This window comes from Bicyclus anynana, chromosome 16 (assembly GCF_947172395.1).
Source record: "Bicyclus anynana chromosome 16, ilBicAnyn1.1, whole genome shotgun sequence".
NCBI classification, from domain to species: domain Eukaryota; kingdom Metazoa; phylum Arthropoda; class Insecta; order Lepidoptera; family Nymphalidae; genus Bicyclus; species Bicyclus anynana.
The window spans coordinates 16,066,768-16,088,969 of NC_069098.1; the positions used below are offsets into that span (position 1 = coordinate 16,066,768).

General features: G+C 43.8%; 1 protein-coding gene across 2 annotated transcripts in view; it reads left to right on the top strand.

Annotated features, from left to right (window-relative positions):
• Positions 1-1,831: 1,831 nt before the first annotated feature.
• LOC112055452 (rho GTPase-activating protein 4-like) overlaps positions 1,832-22,202 on the top strand; it is a 29,456-nt gene continuing 9,085 nt past the window's right edge. The window contains exons 1-2 of one of the 2 annotated variants that reach the window (XM_052886282.1): positions 1,832-2,623; positions 19,190-21,247. In XM_052886282.1, the coding sequence (XP_052742242.1) occupies positions 2,500-2,623; positions 19,190-21,247 (2,182 nt within the window). In that variant the 5' untranslated portion in view covers positions 1,832-2,499. Of the gene's footprint in view, positions 2,624-16,771; positions 18,018-19,189; positions 21,248-22,202 lie in introns of those variants that run through there. The other variant, XM_052886283.1, reaches the window with a different exon arrangement.

Here is a 22,202-nt window from a genome sequence, read left to right on the forward strand (position 1 = left end):
GTCACAATCCATCTAGGTGGTAAGTTCTCATCAATACAAATTTATCAAGTCCAAACACAAGGTAGCTACTGTGAACCGTCGAGGAGTTCTCTTCACTGTCCCTCGTCTTCATCACCAGACCCTTAATACAGTCACAACCCATATAGGTGGAAAGTACTCATGAATACAAATTAATCAAGCCCAAACAAAAGATGACTGCTGTAAATCCTTGACGAGTTCCATCGTCTGTGTTTCGGCTCCATCATCAGACCAACTCCAAACCTTCATAAAGTTGTAGTGGTTTAAAATACCTTATGGAAACACTAACAAACGCACTAGCCGTCTCTACAACTTTCGAAAGTTCCCCTCAATTTCTCCAGGATGCCATCATCAGATCCTGACATGAAAAAAATGGGACCACCCTGGAAGTAAACCCTTCAAAACAAAAAAAGAATTTTTAAAATCGGTCTATAATTGACGGAATTATCGCTGGACATACATAAAAAAAAAAAAAAAAAAAAAAACATACATACAGCCGAACGTAGAACCTCCTCCTTTTTGGAAGTCGGTTAAAAAATGACAAAATAAAAGTAACGAAATAGTTGGCTATTTGTATAGAAAGATTTTCCTCTTTCATTTAGCATATTTAAAATGTATAAGGATATATAACTGCAAGAGATATCTTTTGTTGACAATTTTATGAGGAACAATTTTCATAATGACCTCTATTGACCTCCAAGCAATAGATCGCGAAGTATTTGCAAAAAACTGATTTTCGTGACCTTTGTAACTTTTTTAGCCAGTATGATATCAATGTCGATTTTTCACATCTTTTTAATACCACTGTAATATAAGTGTATACAAAAGCTCAGCTCAGCTAACTAGGAATTGTTCTCCAGATAAAACCCAAAAAGGACTGGACTAAATTCTCTCGAATAATTAGTATACTTATTTGCTTATTTTACGACTACCCTTCCATATGGGTACCCTTGCATAAACCATATTTATTTATTTATATTAACTTAATGCCTGTTCAGAATGAACACAAGATTTTACAAAATAATCTATACCAATATCGAAACTGAAGAGTTTGTTTGTTGGTTTGCTAATTGCTTGAATGAGCGAACGAAACGAGCTACTACCACAGAACACTGCAGTGGTGCATGCCTGAATGAAACATCGATTCTATAGCAACAGTTTTTATAAACGCGTTAGATCATAGATTTTTGATCTTTGCTAGAGGGGTAACGGTTAATATTGTTAATATTAAATTTGATTCATTCAAGTACCCTATTTTGTACATGTATTTGGGTGCAATACTAGTCCTTATGTAATTAGTCTGAGTATCTTAAGAATATCGCGTCTTAAAGGTCATAACCCATCAGACGCCCCAATCTTTAGGCCTAGTTCGGACTAGTTTAGTATTTTAGTCGAGTACGAACGATTTTTGGGGGGTAAATTAAAAAATCGTTCGTACTCGACTAAATTACTATAGTAGTCCAACCTTGGCATTAAGCCTAGTTCGCACGAACCAGTGAGCGTGGACGCGTGGTGGGAGGCGCTTCTCGCTCGATAAAATAGAGTAAAATGGATTGACTCGACTAAATTATTTACTAACCTACTCGACTAAATTTTTGGTGTTCAGACTCGTTTAGCAGCTAAATTTTACGCTACTTGACTAAACTGCTAATGTAGTCCGAACATCCGAACTAGGCCTTAGTGTAGCAAAATAAGTCTGCGCGCGACTGGCGGAGCAAATAAGTTGCCAGCGTAACAGCGTTACTCTTTTACCCGCCAAGAGATAGATAAGGATAAACGACAAGATGGCTGCACTTTTGTTCCGATTTTGGCCACGCGCAACTTATCGTGCGCGCACTCTAGACGTAGTATAGTATCCATCTGTGAATGTGGAGCTTTGCGACGTCTATCGAGTAGAGCGTACTTGTACCGACTCGTAAATCTGTGTGTAGAGCCAACTTATGCGTTGAAAGCTTTGTTTGCTTTTTGTGCTTTTCTTTACTGTGGTCATGTCAATCATGTCATGTGGTACCTATGTAATGCTCTAAGCTTTTTGTTTTGTCTGGTTTGGTTTGGACTTTGGTTTACTTTGTACTTAAATCTTTAGACTTTAGTTGACGTTTGTGGTTTATGTTTAGTGCAAGTGCAAAAACGGTGTACTTCATTTTCTTAAAGTTATTTGAATAAAATTGTAATAATCTCGGATGTTCTGCGATTTATTGCAGATGCCGATAATTTATTATAAATAAAAAGTTACAAGAACGCAAGCTCGTGACGTTTGTGTTAAATATTTATGTGTCGATAATCTAAAAGTGATCTATGATTGGGTCGTTATTTTTGGTCAATCCGGACGCATTTGAATTTCAAAATAATGGTCAGTAGCGGCGTTTTATGAACAATACGAGATATCGCTGAGCCGAGAGCGTGCTCAAGTGATCGAGGGGCGTGCGGGGAAGGTGACGAAGGTGATGAGCGGCTGAGTGTCGGTCAGCGTTGGACGCAATGTCTGACTCGGGCGCCACCACGCCGACGCTGGGCGAGGCGCCGGCGTTGGACGAGCGCGACCTGGAGCCGCGCACGCCCATGAAGCGGCTCGGCTCCACGAGGAAGCTGCCCGCTTACAACAGTAAGTTCGCGCCAGGAGCTTCACCGGTCTGCCCACTGTTGGCCACTAATGTACCTGGTTTATTTTACACTAATAAGGAAAAGGAAAAAGCATTAATTATACCTAATCCAAATAGCATTCCCTGTTTGAAGGGGTTCAATAAAAAATTATTGTTATCTGTTACTCTAAGAGATGTTTCATTGTGACATCTTAGCATTATTTTCCAGATAGACCTTAAATGTAACCAATATTGCTGGCTTTTATGCAGTATCCTCGTGTTAAGGTACACAACTTACCAGATCTAATTCTATTTAGAATATTTAACAGCTTATGGGGACCAAGCATTTTTCGTACATTGCTGGGTCCTGATTGATAAATGAACCATTCCAATCTCCAAATTCAGTTCAATTCAATCATCTTTTCTAACTTGGAGGAGGATGCTATTGTTATAAATTGTCCAAAGGTGTTGGAATGTACCAGAAAGCACAGTGTCGATCAATCCCCCACAAGGTGGATTAAGGACATTAAGTGGATTGCTGGTGGCTCGAGTCAGTTTTGTTTTTTTAAAAATTCCATGCAAGACGCCTATGTCCAGTGGTGGACATTCATCGGCTGATAATGATGATGATAAATTGCTATTGCACCTTGGTTAATATATTATGTATTTAAATTGTAATTCAGTTCCGTTCAAATATAAAGTATCTCGGTATCTCTGATTATTGTCATCTCAACAATATCATCATTACCTCATGAACTTGAAAGTTTTAGTATTTTCCTTGACATTCTAGTTATTGAGTTCATCCGACTGTATGAGTAGAACTAGTAGTGAGTAATTTATTTTGAAAAAGGATGTTACATCATACAATGACCAGTGTCTCCATAATATGAGTCCAGGGCGTGCAGGGTTTTTAATAGGTAGGCATTATATGTACAAATTGTACAAAATAGAAAATTGCTTCTTCAATACAGGTTTCCAATGAGTCCTCAGGGTAGGCAATGCATTGTATGTGTGAAGTGCGTGCCACTGTATGAGTCCTACTCATGGCAACAGTTAAGACTCAAGATGAAGGAAGAAGTTCTAACATTGAACACAGGCTGCACTGGCAAGTGATTGACGCATCTCTTCACTGAACTATTGCCCTGATGAGGAGTTCACTCCCACATGTACAATGATGTGGCAGACGTTGACTAAATAGATAAAGATGAAACCTTCATTGTTGAGGGGCACACGGACTGCTTGCATGCAGCAGCTACTAGTGAATCTCTAGCCATTGGCACTCCACTGGCGAGGGTCGGTCAATACACTCTTTACTATGAAGATAACCATTCCAATACCTTGGAACATAATTCAGATTGGGTGTTTGGAATGGGGGAGAATGGGGAAATTCAATATACAACCTAACTGTATAAATATGTGATGTAATTGAATAGGCACTTTAGTCCTAAAGAGAGTTAACATACATACATAACAACCATACAGACTCACATTCATTATTATTATATTATCACAATGAGAGATGATGATTAAATAACATTAAAAATGTTTTTTTATTTCTCAGTTTTCAAACATTAAATCTCAATTAATGTAAGAGAAAAATTTGTCTTCATTATACTACTTACATTATGATATACTTGTAAGTGTAGTCAATTTAAATTATTTTCATTCATTAAATTAAATGTTGAGCACTTCTGATATGAAAACTCTTTGGCTAAGATTTAAAAAGTACTGTTCGTATAGGATGATAATAACCATGTGTTTTACATTACATTATGGCACAAGTGTGTAATGAGATACATTACAATATTGAAATTGGTGAAATAAGACACATTTTTTACCGACTTCCAAAAAGGAGGAGGTTCTACGTTCGGCTCTATGTATTTTTTTTTTTTTTTTTTATATGTATGCCCAGCGATAATTCCGTCATTTCTAAGCCGATTTTGAAAATTCTTTTTTTGTTTTGAAGGGTTTAATTCCAGGGTGGTCCCATTTTTTTCATGTCAGGATCTGATGATGGCATCCTGGAGAAATCGAGGGAAACTTTCGAAAATTGTAGAGATGGCTAGTGCGTTTGTTAGTGTTTCCATAAGGTATTTTAAACCACTACAATTTTATGAAGGTCTGGAGTTGGTCTGATGATGGAGCCGAAGGCGAGTGAAGAGTACTCCTTGACGGTTCACAGTAGCTACCTTGTGTTTGGACTTGAGAAATTTGTATTGATGAGATCTTTCCACCTAGATGGGTTGTGACTGTATTAAGGGTCTGGTGATGAAGACGAAGGCCAGTGAAGAGAACTCCTCGGCGGTTCACAGTATCTACCTTGTATTTGGACTTGATAAATTTGTATTGATGAGAACATTCCACCTAGATGGTTTGTGATTGTATTAGGGGTCTGGTGATGAAGACGAAGGACAGTGAAGGGAACTCCTCGACGGTTCACAGTAGCTACCTTGTGTTTGGACTTGATAAATTAGTATTGATGAGAACTTTCCACCTAGATGGGTTGTCACTGTATTAAGGGTCTAGTGATGAAGACGAAGGATATAAAAGTATATATACGAGTGGATATAAAAGGGGAGTGAAATTTTGTAAATGAGTTAAGGTAGTATTCTCAAAATTGGGGTTGTAGCATTTAGGTACTTATCATAAAAAAATAACGTTTCAGCTAATTGCTTATCAATTTTTGTTCACACTCCGTAGGTATGCTAACACTAAAAATGAAAAAATAAAAATTTTAATAAAAAAAATTCAACCGACTTCCAACTCAAAAATAACCTAAACTAAAAAACAAAAAATAACATCTTACCTATGTACTACCTTCTGATCAGTTTGAAGGCGGTGCCAATCCAGTGTTTTAATTAAAGCCGTTTCTGAAAGAACTACAGAAATTACGTAATTTAAACGGCTTGAATTGAAACATCACTGGCTTGGCACCGCCATTCTGGATTATTTAGTTTAAATTGCAGTAACAAATGAATATGTGCATGGGGTAGCACATAAGGAAACTACGGCAATGGTGTAACAGTTTGATAACACACTCAGATGTGACGGCACTCGGCAGGCGACGTCCTGGTCCAACGCCCTCTGCTTCACCGTGCCCATGCGAGAGATAACGCTTGCACTGCAGCATTCTGGCTGCTTCCTATCTCACAACTCATAGGACATACTTATTTGTAATTACTTCAATTCAATAAAGATTATTGCTCCATGTTAAATTTGTTATGGTCAGTGGCGTGCATAAGGTTGTCGATCAGGGTATGCACTAGTAAGAAAAATTAACTAAACTGGGAAAATCTTCATTCAATAATCATTTATAAAGTGCACATCACTAGTTATGGTCATGAGGTTCAGTTCCCTCTTCAGCACCACATATTGTCCCCATATAGCAAAAAAAATCCAAGTCCCTAAATTGCCTATTTCCCATTTTTTTTGGGGTCGCCGATTTCCATTTTCTTTCAGGGTCGCGGATTTCATCAGAGATCAGATTCTGGTTTCCTTATCATCACCACTCTTGCAATATCTTCTTTCCAACAAAAGAAGAACATCAGAATCGGTTCATAAACGACGACGTTATTCGCGAACATATGTAAAAAAATATATACCTTTTTGAACTTCAAAAAGGTATATATTTTTTAAAAACAGAATAAAAATATAAATATTTTTTCCGTAAACAATGGTACGAAACCCTTCGTGCTCGAGCCCGACTCACACTTGGCTAGTTTTATATTAGTATTTAAGTACCTACGTCGTGTGTGGGAGGAATACATATTTTGTATCATATTGTATAGGTGTTTGTGTTCGCATGTGTGTCTGTCAGATGAACTTTTTCCGTAAGTTTCCTTTGTAGTAAAATGTCCAGAAAACTCGTATAGTTGTAAATGTCGGCGAGTCGTGGCCTAGTTGTGTGCACCGCTCCGTTTCCCGCCCCCCGTCCCCCGCCCCGGCGCGCCCGCGCAGATGTCCGCCGTCTGTTCCCGCCGCCCCACCGCCCCACCGCTCCCGCAAGCCAAACACCGATTCCAGTTATTCTTTTTTTTGTGTAGTGTAGTAAGGAAAGCGAACAGCCGCGCTCGACTAATGTTTTAGCACGTAGGTACACGTAGGTACACGTAGGTACTTGGTAGGAATGATTAGACCGCGCGAGGTGCTTCGTACCTTTGTGACATGTCATGTAGTTCAAGTTTCAGTTCGGAAACATTTTAGAGAGTGGATTGTAAAGGGTCAAAAGAGTTATACAAAAATAATTTCTCAGGCATTAAATAACAGTTCCGTTTATGTAGAGTTGGGCAATCGCATAAACTGCGTCTGTAGCGTGGTACGTGATACCTACATTATATATTTCCCGCTGAGCGCTAGTAGGTCTGAAGCGGTACTTTAGAGTGAATGAACCATTCGTGATTCCATACTAAAACCGATAAGGTATCAGAGACGAACAACAAATCTCCGTACTGCTCGCCGCCCGCCTGCGGGTGCTGTGTGCGGCGCCGCTCACCGCTCGCCGCGCAGGCGTTAGGGCAAATTTAATATTTCCGTCGCGCAAAGCGTTTCCTCCTCGCGCGGTAATGAGGGTACGCAATGAATAAATGATGCGGCGACTCACGACTCGGCGCCCGCTTCCGGCGCGCGGCGGCGAGCTGAGCGGCGAGCCGGGGCTGGGGCCCTGGCGCGCGTTTGGAACCCTCCCAACTTCAATTTTAAGTTTTCGACTTTAATTATCTCATAACATAACCTGACGTTTCATAAGTGCTTGTACACTAAGCCTAATTGGACTTGGACTTCGGAGCTCGGTTTTAGCTATTTGAAATCATTAATTCTATTCAATTTAATAAAGGACGTAATATCAACAGCATCACCGGGCCAATGCTCAACTCATCAGAAACTTGTAGAATAAGATTTGTATTGAAATGGTCATGAATAATTATAGTGATGATCCAGTAGGCCTGATACACACCACGACATAATTATGTCGAGACGAGAGGAATACAAACGACCAAAATGTCGCTCTTTGTTTGTCGCGTTGGACTGCGATATTACAAGTTCGTCACTATCGGGTGACTCTCGTCGGAGGCAGCGTTACTTTCGCTGGAGCGGCTATCGTAGAAATGTTAATAACGAGGCGTGAAAAGTTGTACTCCAAAGTACAGAAGCGAATGTCGCCGACGTACATCTAACTGTAGGTGCAGACTGTAGTGTCGAGAGAGAAACACTTCGCACTTGAATGAAAGATAATAAACATTTGTGCCTACAACGGCACGCGCTAGGTACTGGGACGTAAGAGCCAATGCACTTGTTCAGAAGTTACAACACTCTCCGTAATCGGTTATAGGAATTACGTTCATTTTCGCGCCAAGTAGATAAGTATACGTGCTGTTTCTATCAGATCTCTGCTCGCTACCAGCGACTGTAGTCAGCGCTCGAAGGGAGTCCAATGCGGACTACATACCGACAATATACACACGGACGATCTAAGTGAACAGTTCGAGTGTATTACACTTAAAACGTCCGTGTGTGTGTAGGCAAAACTGAAAACTCTACTTATTACCTACCTAGTACCCACAGTTCTCACTAGAGATTTTTTTTAATTGTAGTTAAAATTGCAGGTCTGTAGCCCGCATAACAAATTGAAACAATTTTGAGCACAAAACAGTACGCTAAAACTTTCGTACGTTGTATGACCCAAGTACTTAATTATAAATATTATATCAAAATTTTATTTTTAACTAACGAAAACAAAGAGAAGGTTGACAATTCAACATGTATATTTTTTTATGTATGAACACGTGCAACTTTTTATTGCGTAGTCCGATTTTAATATATGTATATTTTTTTTAATTTCAAAAGGAGTAAAAAAAGAGTAAATTAAACGACGAAAATGACCATCCCTGCCCCTTTTTTTTCCGAAACCACTAAACCTAAAATTTTGAAAAAATACAGAAGTTAGCTTACTACTTGAAGATTTCCGAAAAATTCAGAACTCCGAAATTTTTGAATATTAAGTTCACTTTTGGGTGGCAAGATTAAAAACTTAAATGTAAACTGCATTGTGTGACATATCAATTGAAATAGCTAGTTAAGATAAGATAATCCCAAATATATTTTATAATTAAATATATACTTATAGGTAGATTACAGGAAAACTTGTGCAAATTATTTTATAACATAACCCATTCATCAAAACTTATGTTACGTTTTGTTAAATCCATACTAATACTAGCGGACGCCCGCGACTTCGTCCGCGTGAAACTCGATGTAAACTTTCAACTACCCCTACCCAACTCTACCCCTACCCAACTCTACCCCTACCCTACCCCTACCCAACCCCCTACCCCTACCCTATCAATACAATGATGCAATCTCAATACAATGATGCAATCAGAAATGGAAGCGGGCTAACTTTTTAGGAGGAGTATGAAATTCCACACCACTTTTCTACACGGCATCGTACCGCAACGCTAAACCGTTTGGCGGTCTGTTTGCCGGTAGGGTGGTAACTAGCCACGGCCGAAGCCTCCCATCAGCCAAATCTCAGTCTAATTCGCGTAGTTCACGTTTCCGTGAGAATACGAGGTTATTTTACCCTCGTATTCTCATAACTTATGACACTAACATAATATAACGGGGTTTTTTAACAGTAGGTACTTACAAGGATTTTCAAAATCAGTTTAGACTTTAATAGAGCCAGAGATTACTTATATTTTAATTTAAAAAATACCCTTAAGTAATATTAGTATGACTAGAAGTAAGCCAGTGACGTATTCATTAAAGCCGTTTCTGAAACAACCACGGGAAAGAACTGGCTTTAAATCCTAAAAGTTCATGATTTAATCGGCTTTAGTTAATAATTTTGACAATAAATGTCAACCATTATCTGTATAATTTACTTTTATTAGTAATACTGACTTTTTTTGGTGCATTTGTCTAAAAAACAAACGCTGGTGTGCGCATTTCGTTATCTGTGCAAAAATTACAAGCGTATCAAAATGTCATCGTAAGGAAAACAGGCAAATTCGTTTTCAGAAAGTGTGTTCAAAGTGTGTTTCCTCGCAAATGTGTTATAAAACGTCGTATGACATACGTGCGCTTTGATAATTACAGCCACTACTTCTTTACATAGCTCTCGCCTTTGGCTCGAGCTGCAATATCGCCTCGGTTGTAATTTTCAACTTACCGCACTTATATCATAATGTACTATTACATTTTAACAATGGCTGTAATAAACAAATTTTGTTTTTTAGTTTTTAGACTCGAGGTCTCGTAACTTCTAGTCAGAGAGAGATAGAGTATGATATCCTGAACCGAAGTGGCTTTCATAATTAGAAGTCCGCAACTCAGTTAGCGACTAGAAGTGTAACACTGTGCATGATCGATTGTTACTGTCTTACTCGATCATTCATCACACTGAGTCGATAATAACTTGCGATTTGCATAATACACTCATTGGCAACATCATAGAGACGAGCAGTCCTTGGATTGGCCGCGGCTCATCGGTGCCATTGTGCGCGCTAAATGATTAGCGATTATATTAATTGCTAGCTGACGCCGCGCGATTTCACCCGCGTCATTCCCGTTCCTGTGGGAATACGGGGATACTATATAGTTATAGCCTTCTTCGATAAATGGGCTATCTAACACTGAAATAATTTTTCAAATCTGACCAGTAGTAGCAGAGATTAGCGCGTTCAAACAAACGAACAAACTCTTCAGCTTTTTTATATTACTATTGATTAATATCCATCGTGTCGGCGCGCGGCGCCAGTAGCTAGCTCACGTGTTGTGTGCGTCGCGCGCCGCGCCAGCTCGTCTTCCAGACCATCCTCACCGGCGGCTCGAACTTGTGAAAGTAAGCGGACGACCTCTCAACTTACTCTGCAAGTGTAGCGTGCGTAAAGCGAAGCTGCACACATGAGCCGCCGCCCGCCGGTGCCGGTGACTCAGCGCGCTATATATAGCCGGCGCCGGCGGCGGGCGGCGGCGCGACCGGCGGCCTGCAGATAGTCTTTGGCCGAACGGGCTGACGGGTTGTGTGGGCTCAAACACTACTCTGACGATCCATGAGCTAATAGAGGCAGCGGCGTGCGCTTTATACGTGCAGCAATGCACTGCCCACCCTGAGGATTCTGAATTTGAGAAGGAATTTTCCACTTACTACGGTGCATACCTAGTTAAATACTTTGTACACGCCATTCAGTAGAGAACACCTCTTTGCTATTTGGTTAGGAATGTTTGTTTTCAAATTACAAAAAAAAAACAAAATGTTTTATAATTCATTAAGTTGATGCCTGCGATTTTGTTTTCACAAATCCCACGGGAATTCATACATATACCATGTGTATGTTATTACCTATCATTGTTTATATCTACACAGGTGTCTGCAAATAAATACATCGATTGATACGTTTTCGGTTTTCCGGAATAAAAAGTATCTATGCCCAATTTATCCAAGGTGTTGTATTTCGGTTTCAAACAATCATATTTGTTTATTAGTGATCATAAAGTTTCGCCTTGACTGTGACTACACATAGCCGACCGGAAGTAATTTCCTACACGATGAGATTGATCACATTTTCGCCCGGTGACGAATGACGATGCGTTCGGCCGCTCGCTGCTCAGTGTTGGTAGCACTGGTGACTGTGAGAACATTCGACCACTCGACTGAGCCCGACGACCGGCGAGTGAACTTGAACGTTGCCACTTGCCAGTCCCTGACTCCACCACAGCACACAGCACACGATACGTCGGCCAGCCGCAAGTACTCGCGTGCGAGCTGTAGCTCGCCGACACTGTACTTACAATATAATTCATTCATTGTTTATTCATTATTGTAATGCGTCGAGCGGAGGGCGGAGGGCGGAGGGCTGGAGTACACGATATACATACACGACGGGGCGCCATTGCGTCACCCGTTTGTTGTTGATCCTTTTTTGATGGGATTTTCGTTATTTACATGCATATTTGGACACTTTTAATCATTTAAACGTAAAGTCGATTTTGAAAAAAACAAACATCAGTTTTTTATCAAGAACAGTAGGCCTCGCTCGCGTCACGACACGTACTATGAAGAGAAAACACAAAAGTCGACCAAGAGCAGCCGAGTTGTCCGAGTGCGAGCTTATTGTTCCCAACCTCAGACCAATTGCCTCTGGACTTGTGTCACGCTCAAAGGGGAATGCCCCCCGGCCCATACAAGCCGGGGAACCCAGATATACCTCCATATAAAAGTGTATGGAGATGATAATATGATGTATAAATAAGGATCTGGTTAAATAATTGCCTTAGTAAAAGTATTGATTTTTATCATTCAATTTCTATAATGTTTACTTTTTATCACTCTCCTAGGGCAAAATGAAAAACATTTAAAGCTGTATTTGTTGTAGCTGTATTATTTTTGTATTATTTTTTTCTGTCACTAACAAGCTTAACAAAAAAAACGAACAAACAAATCCATAATAAGTCTTCAAAAAAGATCGTAATACTCCGGCTGTATGGTAAACGATCTTAGCTTGTCCCCGTTGTGGACAAATTAAAGATGAATTAAAAATGTCGTAAAATGTTGTAGCAAACATTTTTTGATAAGGTAATTATGTCATTATTACTTAGAGTAGTACTTACTTACTTAGTTACTGAGAGGAGTATCAAGATTTTATTTAATATCACTAAATTGCCGAGTGGTTAGTGTAGGCCTGGGCCGGGAATGGGCATTTCCTTTTACCAACAAGATTGTCTGTCGTTTTGAGGGGGACGAAGTAAACTCGTCGAAAATATAGAACACCAATAATCTTGTGTCTTTACACAACACAACACACAACTATAAATTGTAATCGTAATACACACATGTGTAATTTTAACACACTGAAACATCGATTCTATAAACGCAGTTTGTACAAACACGGTATGTTAAATCGTGGTCATATAGTTTTGGCAGAGTGGGTCGGAATTGGTCTGAGTTCCCAACGCAATGAAAGAGAGCGATATTTCCGACTATTGTTCGACGTTAATTGACTGTCTCTTGTCTCGAGATGTGTCGCGTCTCGTGGTGCACCTCTTAGTCCTTCTGAGTACCCATATGTAGGTACATAGTTATAATTTCGTTTCAGTGATTGTCTTGGCTGACAAACAACTAAGTTCCTACACGGGTTCCGTAATCCACAAAGAAACTTTACAGTTTCGCCATGTTTGACCGTCTGTCCGCGGTTTACCGCAGAGACTATTACTACTAGAATCACATAATATACCTTTACATAATAATAATTTTATGATACGTCTTTGAAAGATATGTGGGGTCTTGTATCACTAGTTATCAACTTAGGGTCAAGGGTTGCGTCAAGTGCTCTACCCCCTCTACCAGCTAAACGGTTATTGATGGATACTTGAAAAAATTCGCAGAAGTAGGTTATATACATACAATAAAATTAGAAGGAAAAATATAACAGCTAAGTAGCAGTTGCCGTTAAAAGAGTTATAGTCGACCAACCTTAAAAACGTAGCTGTACTCTGAGCATGTTTATAGACGTGATAAATTAATTATTACGTCTATAAAGTGGTAAAAAGTACATTTTAAAATATTTTTTTTTGGTTTTCCTTCCCTATATGATAAGTGAGAATGATTTTTAACCGACTTCCAAAAAGGAGGAGGTTCTACGTTCGGCTGTATGTATGTATGTTTTTGTTGGCGGTGCCAAGCCAGTGTCGTGTTTTAATTAAAGCTGTTTCTGGAATAACCACAGAAATTTTGTAGTTTAAACGTATTTAATTAAAACATCACTGGCTTGGCACCGCCTTCAAACTGATCAGAAGGTAGCACATAGGTAGGATGTTATTTTTTGCTTTTTAGTTAAAGTTATTTTTTGAGTTGGAAGTCGGTTGAATTTTTTTTATTAAAATTTTTATTTATTGTCTGTCCCATGGTGTGAGGTACCGTTTTTGGAATTTTCATGCATTAAATAAGAGTTTAAAATGCTAATTTAATCTACGGAACCCTAGACTGTGCGTGTCCCGTGTTTTGACGTCCTCGTACGGTAGTCGAAAAAAACAAACAACAATCGCGTGACAGAGTGGGCCGAGTGTTCCCACGAGGGAGCTGACCGGAAGGAACCGTGTGTGTGAGCGGTCGGCGCACGACGTGTTGGTGGCGCGAAGTGCGAGCATGTCGGGCGGCGCCCTCGCCCCGCGCGCACCAGCGATGTCGGCTCGGAACACTGCACTGGGGAATATGTGGAGCTTGCGTTTTGCTGATTATTTATTTATACTCTGAATACACAAAAGATATAGAAAGCATGGTAAAGACTCCCTCACACAGTACAGCTATCGCACAGGAAGCTAATGAGAATAAAACTAAGGTTAACTAACCTTTAACCATTAGCCCTCATTCGCACGAAATAGAACAAATGTATTCCCATGTATTATGTGTTTGTATGTAACGATTTGACTGAAATTTGAAACGAAGATAATACTCTGAAATAACACATAGGCTACTTTTCATCCCGAAAATTTCCATGGTTCCCGCGAGATTTGTGACGCGGACGAAGTCGCGGGCGTCCGCTAATATCAAAATAAAATACTTCAGATTCAATACCTTTATATAACTCGATACCTTTATTTAACTTTTTAAATTAATCAATTCGGGCATTCCATTCGAAAGATATCAAAAGTTTAAAAATGTAAGTATTAGAAAAAAATTACGTAGTGGATCAACTCTAGAACGAATAAACCGATTTGGCCGAAAATTGGTAGGAAGTTAGAACCAGGACTCGGACATAGGGTAGGGGTAGGGTAGAAATTGGGTTGGATAGAGGTAGGGGTAGTATAGGGTAGGGTAGGTGTAGGGTGGCAGTAGGATAGGGGTAGGGTATAAGTCATAACGAAGCTCGACCGTAGCGCTAGTATTATTGTGAAGAGGTAAAGTTTGTGAAGTTGTGTATATGTATGGGGTAATCTCTGGGTCATTGTTTTAGCAATAATCGGTACAGTGGTGCGACTGGGGCGCCACCACGGCTCTGCCGTGGCCATTTTTGAATGCATTTCTATTCATTTTTAACCGACTTCAAAAAGGAGGAGGTTCTCAATTCGGTCGGTATTTTTTTTTTTTTTTTTATGTATGTACACCGATTACTCAAAGACGCCTGGACCGATTTCAAAAATTCTTTTTTTGTTTGAAACGATATAGTCCCCATTTTATCCCATTGCTATCATGTCAAGATCTGATGATGGAATCCTGGAGAAATTGAGGGGAACTTTCGAAAATTATATGGGTGTCTAGTGTGTTCGTATACTTTTCCATTTAGTACTTTTATAAGCACTACAATTTCATGAAGGTTTAAAATAGATCTGATGATGGAGCCATAAAACAGACGACGGAACTCCTCGGCGATTTACAGCAGTTACCTTGTGTTTGGGCTTGATTAATTTGTATTAATGAGACCTTTCCACATACATATAGGTTGTGACTGTCATTTAGGGGTTTGGTGATGAAGACCAAGGACAATTAAGGGAACTCCTTAAGAGTTTACAGTAACTACCTTGAGTTTGGCCTTGATTAATTCGTATTGCTGAGAACTTTCTACCTAGATGAGTTGTGTCTGTTATTAAGGGTCTAATGATGAAGACCAAGGTCTTTTAATGGAACTCCTTAACGTTTTACGGTAGCTACCTTGTGCTTGGGCTTGATTAATTTGTATTGCTGAGAATTTTGTACCAAGATGGGTTGTGACTGTCATTAGGGGTCTGATGTATTCGTTTGAGATGAAATTTTACACTAAAAATGGAAAAATAATAAAAATTTTAATAAAAAAAATACAACCGACTTCAAAACCTAAAAACGTACCCACTAAACTAAAAAGTGAAAAATAACATCATAATATGTTCTACCTGCTAATCAGTATGAAGGCGGTGCTAAGCCGGTGTTGTCTTAATTTAAGCCATTTCTGACAGGACCACATGAAACAACACTGTCTGCAAAATCTAAATCTATAAGATATTCTCACATGGCTTGAATTAATACATCACCGGCTTAGCACCGCCTTCATACTGATTAGCAGGTAGAACATATTATGATGTTATTTTTCACTTTTTAGTTTAGTGGGTACGTTTTTAGGTTTTGAAGTCGGTTGTATTTTTTTTATTAAAATTTTTATTAAATATTTTCTTGTTTCATTCTTTTTACATAGTCGGGTTTTATAAACTTAATTTTTTATGATATGTGCCAAGCCCGTGTGGTGTTGATTTTAGTCGTTACCCTCTTATGATCACTCGCGTGTTCGTCTGTCACAATATATTTCTCTAATTTTTATTTCATTGTTATTTCAAAATACTTAGATAGTTTTTAGTAATTCAATAAGTAGACTGCTCAAACTGAAGCTCCGAAGCTACTGGATCAGTGAGTAATCCTGCCGACAAGTCATTCCGCCAGGTAGTCAGTGCACGCTTCCGCAGCGCAGCGGCAGGCGACGCCACAGCTCGCAGGCGTGCGGCGTGCGGCGTGCGGCGTGCGGCGTGCGGCGTGCGGCGTGCGGCGTGCGGCGTGCGGCGTGCACTCGGCGCGCGAGCCCCATCAATTATTGTAATGACGCCGCCCCCGCCCCCGCCCCCACCGCTGCACCTCCCCCCGCCCGCGCCACGTCGCGCATCTGCTCCCGAGCTGCACCCGCGCCTACCTATACAGATGACCTCCCCACGCCCGTACTTGAATTTTTTAGGGTTCCGTGCCCAGAGTGTAGTCCAATGAATATAACCTCTGCTTTCGAATCCAGTCCAGGGCATGTAACTCCAACTTATCACTTATGTGCATTTTAAGAAAATAATAATCACGTGTTTTGAAATCACAGACATCAATTTTATACCCAAATTATTGTATTATTGAAATAAAACTTCCTTAGCTCTGTCTCTCCAGTCACAACTTCAGAGGCATAGCTAAGGGAGTAGTATTGAATCGACCAAAGCGATTTACTTCACGTAACGCATTCGCGTAAACAAGTTTTACATTGATGAGAACAAACTGTTGTACCGAACCATTCGTGACGAGAGATTCCGTGCGCGGCGACTAGCTCGAACGATGTGGGTGAACGGAACGACAACGAGTGCGAGATGTAGTTAACGAGTATCTCGTTCGGGAAGTGGTCCGGGAGCGGGTCGTTAGTGCGGCGGGGCGCGGGCGGGGGGCGGGCGGCGGCCGGCGGCCGGAGGCTGCGCGGAGACCTGTCGACCATCGTTTCGAATGACGTTGATCGCGACCCATTCGCTTGGTCATAATGATTCGATCATTCGGGTCACGGGTCGATAATATAGGTATAGTTTTTGATCGACAGAGAGACAGAGTGACATGTCTGCCTCAATACAAATGAAAGTAAAGATTTGGGAATTATTGCACTTACGAATTGCGATTCGATATTAAGAGCCAGGTAATTGTTACACTAATGTATAAAAAAAATAAACTTTTTGAATGACGGCACTTTTATTTGCTCACATACAATATTAAGGACAAACAAGGACCAAAGTCGCCTGAACCTCAGCACCTCAGCATGAAGCGTTGATGGTCAGGCGAGGTCTTGTGTCCTCTCCGATGTGCTTACGACTACAGTACAAAATACATAATATACAAGTACAGTAAATTAAAAACTAACTTAATTAAGTATAAATTAAATTATTAGCTAACTATATCATATAATATTATCACGAATATAAATAGTAATAGGTAAAAATTAAACAAAAAGTACGTAATTTTTACACTCGTAAAAGTGTCAAAATAGTAGGACATTGCTTACGAGATTACCGTTTGTTGATTCTATTGTTCCGATAGTAATTTCAGTCAATGCTCTTATAGCGAATAGCTTCGACATTGGCATTAAGAAGCTATCGCTCAACTGCTGGTAAGGGTCGAATACAGAAAGCAGTGATTTTTAAGTAAGCACGTATTGTGAGGAGGTTCCTCACACTGCCCTGACCACCGGTTGCTTGGGCACTCAAATGTCCTGCAGCGGGGAAAGGAAATTTTTATAGTGTTTTGCATTACATTTTGTATTTCATTAACATTGTTAAAAATTTAACAAAAGAACGAAAATGTATTTCAAATACTTCGAACTAACTCTTAAGAACATCACGGGTTACCTACTTGATATTTGTTCCAATAACGAATGTGATTTATCCTACCATTCGTAAGTCGGGTTAAGTAGATTATTTGCAGCGCCGGCGGGTCACCAGTCGGGTCACGCATGATCGAGTCTTTTAGACGTCCGGGACCCGATCGCTCACGCACGAGTGACGAGTAGCGATCGGGTCTCGGAGATTCGATCGCCGGCGGTGTAGGGGAGGCTGCGCGTCTCTCGCGTCAGTCGCCCGGCGGCGCCCCACGGCCCGCCATGTTCCACTGCATAGTGCAGCCGCGCCGCGACTGGGGCTCGGCCGAGCTCGGTGATGCGTTCCCCGGTACGCATACACAGCCGACGTACCAGTACGGCTGACACTCATGTAGGGCGAGGACGAGTTCCGCACGAGCGGCCAGTCGCCGGGCCCGCGGGCGTCGACCGACACTGACCGGGGGCGCTGCGGGCCGTAACAACAGACTAGTCCGAGTCGAACTCGCCGGCTTTTTGTATTTTGAAAATGCATATTTACTTAGCTTCACTAAAGTGAGCTAGGTAAAGCACTGACCGTTGTTCCGACGAAAATTCCATACAGCCTTAACTTGTTGGTAACCTTTGTGTCCGTAGTTGGGGTAGGTCACGGTCCGTGTATCAACTACTAGCAGAGCTCGCGTGTTGCCATTCCCGTGGGAATACGGGGATAAAATGTAGCCCATTCTACTCCCTGATAATGTAGCTTTCTATTGGTGAAATAATTTTTCAAATTGGTCCATAACTTTCGAATTTATTTAAATTTATAATAAAGAAATGCAAATCCTTCATCTTAAGTGTAGATTTATCTATCTATCTATATAGATAGATAGAGTTTTTTTAAAAGCAGCATATTCGCACATTTTCCGTAAATTAGTGTTACGTGTTAGCAGCACTGTGTTTAGCCAAATAATTGATTGTTGATCAACAATCAATGGACTCCATGCAATTGGCGAGTGTCAAAGTATGCGCCGGCTGCTTACATGTTGTCCACAGTCCCTAGGGACAACTTGTAGACATACCTATGACATACCTCATCACAAGGACAATTTGGTTTGTTGTAGTAGTGCATGTACAAACAGACACTTCGTGATTTTTCTTTTGTCTTACTACTTATTTGATACAATATATAAAACAGTTTTTATTATAAACGAATTTATAAATGTCAAAATGTGCTCGATGAAAACAAAACTAAGTATAGCATAGTGACTGGTTGCCTAGCAACGGTTTGTTGGTAAACAGGTTGCTCGCTGCGCTGTGCGGCTTGTCCTGTAGCACCCCGAACTTAATGCAGTAATATATTTTCAAGGGATTGGAAAAAATTAAAAGATTTTGTCATGTTATGATGAGACCATCGTGTGTTATCTCAATACAATATATTTTTTGTGGGATTTTTAATCAAAACTAAATTTTGATAAAATTTTTCATTTAAAAAACATAATTATCGGGTAGTCAGTAGATACTGACGTGAATATGTCCCGGCAGACATCCGCGCGCAGCTGGCGGAGCAGTCGCGCGTGCTGGAGGCGCGCGCCGAGGCGGCGGCGGGCGTGGCGGCCGAGCTGTCGGACTACTGCCGGCGCCGCGCCGACGTCGAGCACGACTACGCGCGCGCGCTCGACAAGCTGGCCCGCGCCGCCGCCGCGCGCCGCGACCCGCGCCGCGAGCCCGCGCCCTGCGCCGCGCGCGCCGCCTGGGCCGCCGCGCTCGACCACGCGCGCGCGCTGGCCCGCGACCACGCCGCGCTCGCCGACCTGTACGCCGGCCCGCTGGCCGCGCGCCTGCAGCGCGCCGCCGACGACGTGCTGCGCCTGCACCGCCGCTGCCGCGACGTGCTGCTCGAGCGCCACGACGAGCTGGCCGCCGCGCTGGCCGACGCCGCCGCGCTGGCCAAGGCGCACGCGGCGCACGCGGCCGACTGGCGCCAGGCCGCCGGCAAGCTGCGCAGCGCGCACCAGGCGCGCGAGGCGCTCGCCGCCGCCGACCCGCCGCGCCCCAAGAAGCTCAAGGCGCTGGACAAGGAGCTGGACAAGCGCCGCGCGCGCCACGGCGAGGCGCGCGCCCGGGCGCTGCGCGCGCGCGCCGACTACGCGCTCGGCCTGGAGGCGGCCAACGCCACGCTGCAGCGCTACTACCTGGACGACGTGGCCGACGTCATGCTGTGCACCGAGGTCGGCTTCGAGGCGGTGGTGGGGCGCGCGGTGCGCGGCGCGGGCGCGGCCGAGGGCGCCTGCGCCGACGCCGGCCGCGCTGCCGCCGCCGCGCTGCTGGCCGCCGCCGACGCGCTGGACGCGCTGGCCGACCGGCAGCGGCTCGTGGCGGCGCACCCGGCCGCCTTCGCGCCGCCGCGCCCGCTGCCGTACGCGGGCGAGCCGCCGGCCGAGCAGGACCGCGCGCTGGCCGAGCTGCTGGGCGACGCGGCGCCGCCCGAGGACGCCGCCGGCGAGGCGCACGCGCGCGACCTGCGCCAGCGCCTCGCGCAGCTGGAGGCGAGCGCGCGCGCGCTGCGCGCCGAGTGCCGCGAGGCCGCCAAGACGCTGGACGCGGCCGAGGCGGAGCTGGTGCGGCAGATGGAGGGGCCGGACGCGGCGTGGGCGGCCGGCGCGCCCGCCGACGAGGACGAGGCGCCGCGCCGCGCGCAGGAGGACTACTACCTGCAGAAGTTCCGCTGCTACGTGTCGTGCGCCGGGCGGCTGGCGCGGCTGGAGGGCAAGGCGGCGGCGGCGCGCGAGCGGCTGGGCGCGGGCGCGCGCGCGCCGCCGTCGCCGCCGCGGCGCGCGGGCGCAGGCCGGCGCGGGCACTTCGCGGCGCCGCTGGACGAGCGGCTGCCGGGCGTGCTGACGGCGTGCGTGCGCGTCATCGCCACGTACGGGCTGCGGCACCAGGGCGTGTTCCGCGTGTCGGGCTCGCAGGTGGAGATGGCGGCGCTGCGCGCGGCGTTCGAGCGCGGCCAGGACCCGCTGGCCGGCGTGCGCGACGCCAGCGACATCAACTCGGTGTGCGGCCTGCTGAAGCTGTACCTGCGCGAGCTGCGGCCGCCGCTGCTGCCGCCGCAGCTGCAGGAGCGCCTGCTGCGCGTGGCGGCGCTGCCCGACGACGCGGCGTTCGCGCGGCGCCTGCGCGACACGCTGGCCGCGCTGCCGCTGCCGCAGCTGCTGGTGCTGCGCTACCTGTTCGCGTTCCTGGCGCACCTGGCGGAGCACGCGCAGCACAACATGATGGACGAGTGGAACCTCGCCATCTGCCTGGGGCCCACGCTGCTGGCCGCGTGGGGCGAGGGCGGCGCGCAGGTGGCGGCGCAGAACCTCGTCAACGAGCTGGTGAAGCGCACCATCCAGCACCACCTGGACGTGTTCCCGCAGGACATCGCGCCGCACGCGCTGTACCGCCGCCCGCCACCGCCCGCCGACGAGCCCGACGCGCCGGCGCTCGCGCCCGCGCCCGAGCCCGACGCGCCCGACGCGCCCGACGCGCCCGAGGACGAGGCGCGCGACCTGTCGCTGTACGACGAGGACGAGGACGACGACGAGGAGGATGACGACGGTACGAACATACACTGCTCTCACCTTCCGGTGTGGGGGGATACGAAGTACAGTACAATCTCACGCACTTACGACTTATGTTCCTGACGACTCGAGTCTTTTAGCTCCTGTTTTAGGACTCTGTTTGCTTTAGGCTACTTGAAAGCTAGACCAGACAGCTCTTTAGCCTCGAGTCTACGTCTATTTACGAGTCTTCGTTTTCAGAACTTCGAGCCCGACTATAAAACTAGCTTGTAGAGGTTAGAAGAGATAAAAGAGACCCTTTTTAAAAGCTTAGGTTTATTAATTGTAAAGAAATTTTGTATACACGTTTATGGTTGAGAATGTATGGTGCGTGTGATGTCATTCTTAAACAATATGGCGAATCTATACTAATACTATAAAGCTAAAGAGTTTGTTTATTTGTTTGTTTGATTGAACCCGCTAATCTCGGCAACTACTGATCCGATTTCAATTTTTTTTCAGTATTAGATAGTCCATTTATCGAGGAAGGCTATAGGCTATATATCATTCCCGTACTCCTACGTGAACGGGAACCAAGCGAGTGAAATCGCGCGCCGTCAGCTAGTAACCAATATGGCGGAGCCGATTAATAACTACGTACCTATAAATCCAAAATGGTGGACATTAAATTTAACTTTGAATTTTTACTACAGAATCTTTTTTCGCCACTCTTGCAATGCCCAGATATCAATTTTGAACGAAATTATAAATTTCAAAATAGCGGTCTTTTTTATTATTAGGTACTTCAGATTCTGTTTTTGCCATTTATGCGATTCCCAGATATTCATTTTAAACGAAATCTGTGCAAGAATAACAAATTTCGAAATTAAAAAAAAATTGTTTTTAATAAAAATGCTAGTAATCAGAAGACCGGAGTCTAAGCTACGACTACAAAACATTAAGCCTTCAAATAGGCTTTTTCACGACTCGAGTGTTTTTAAAAGCGTTCCATT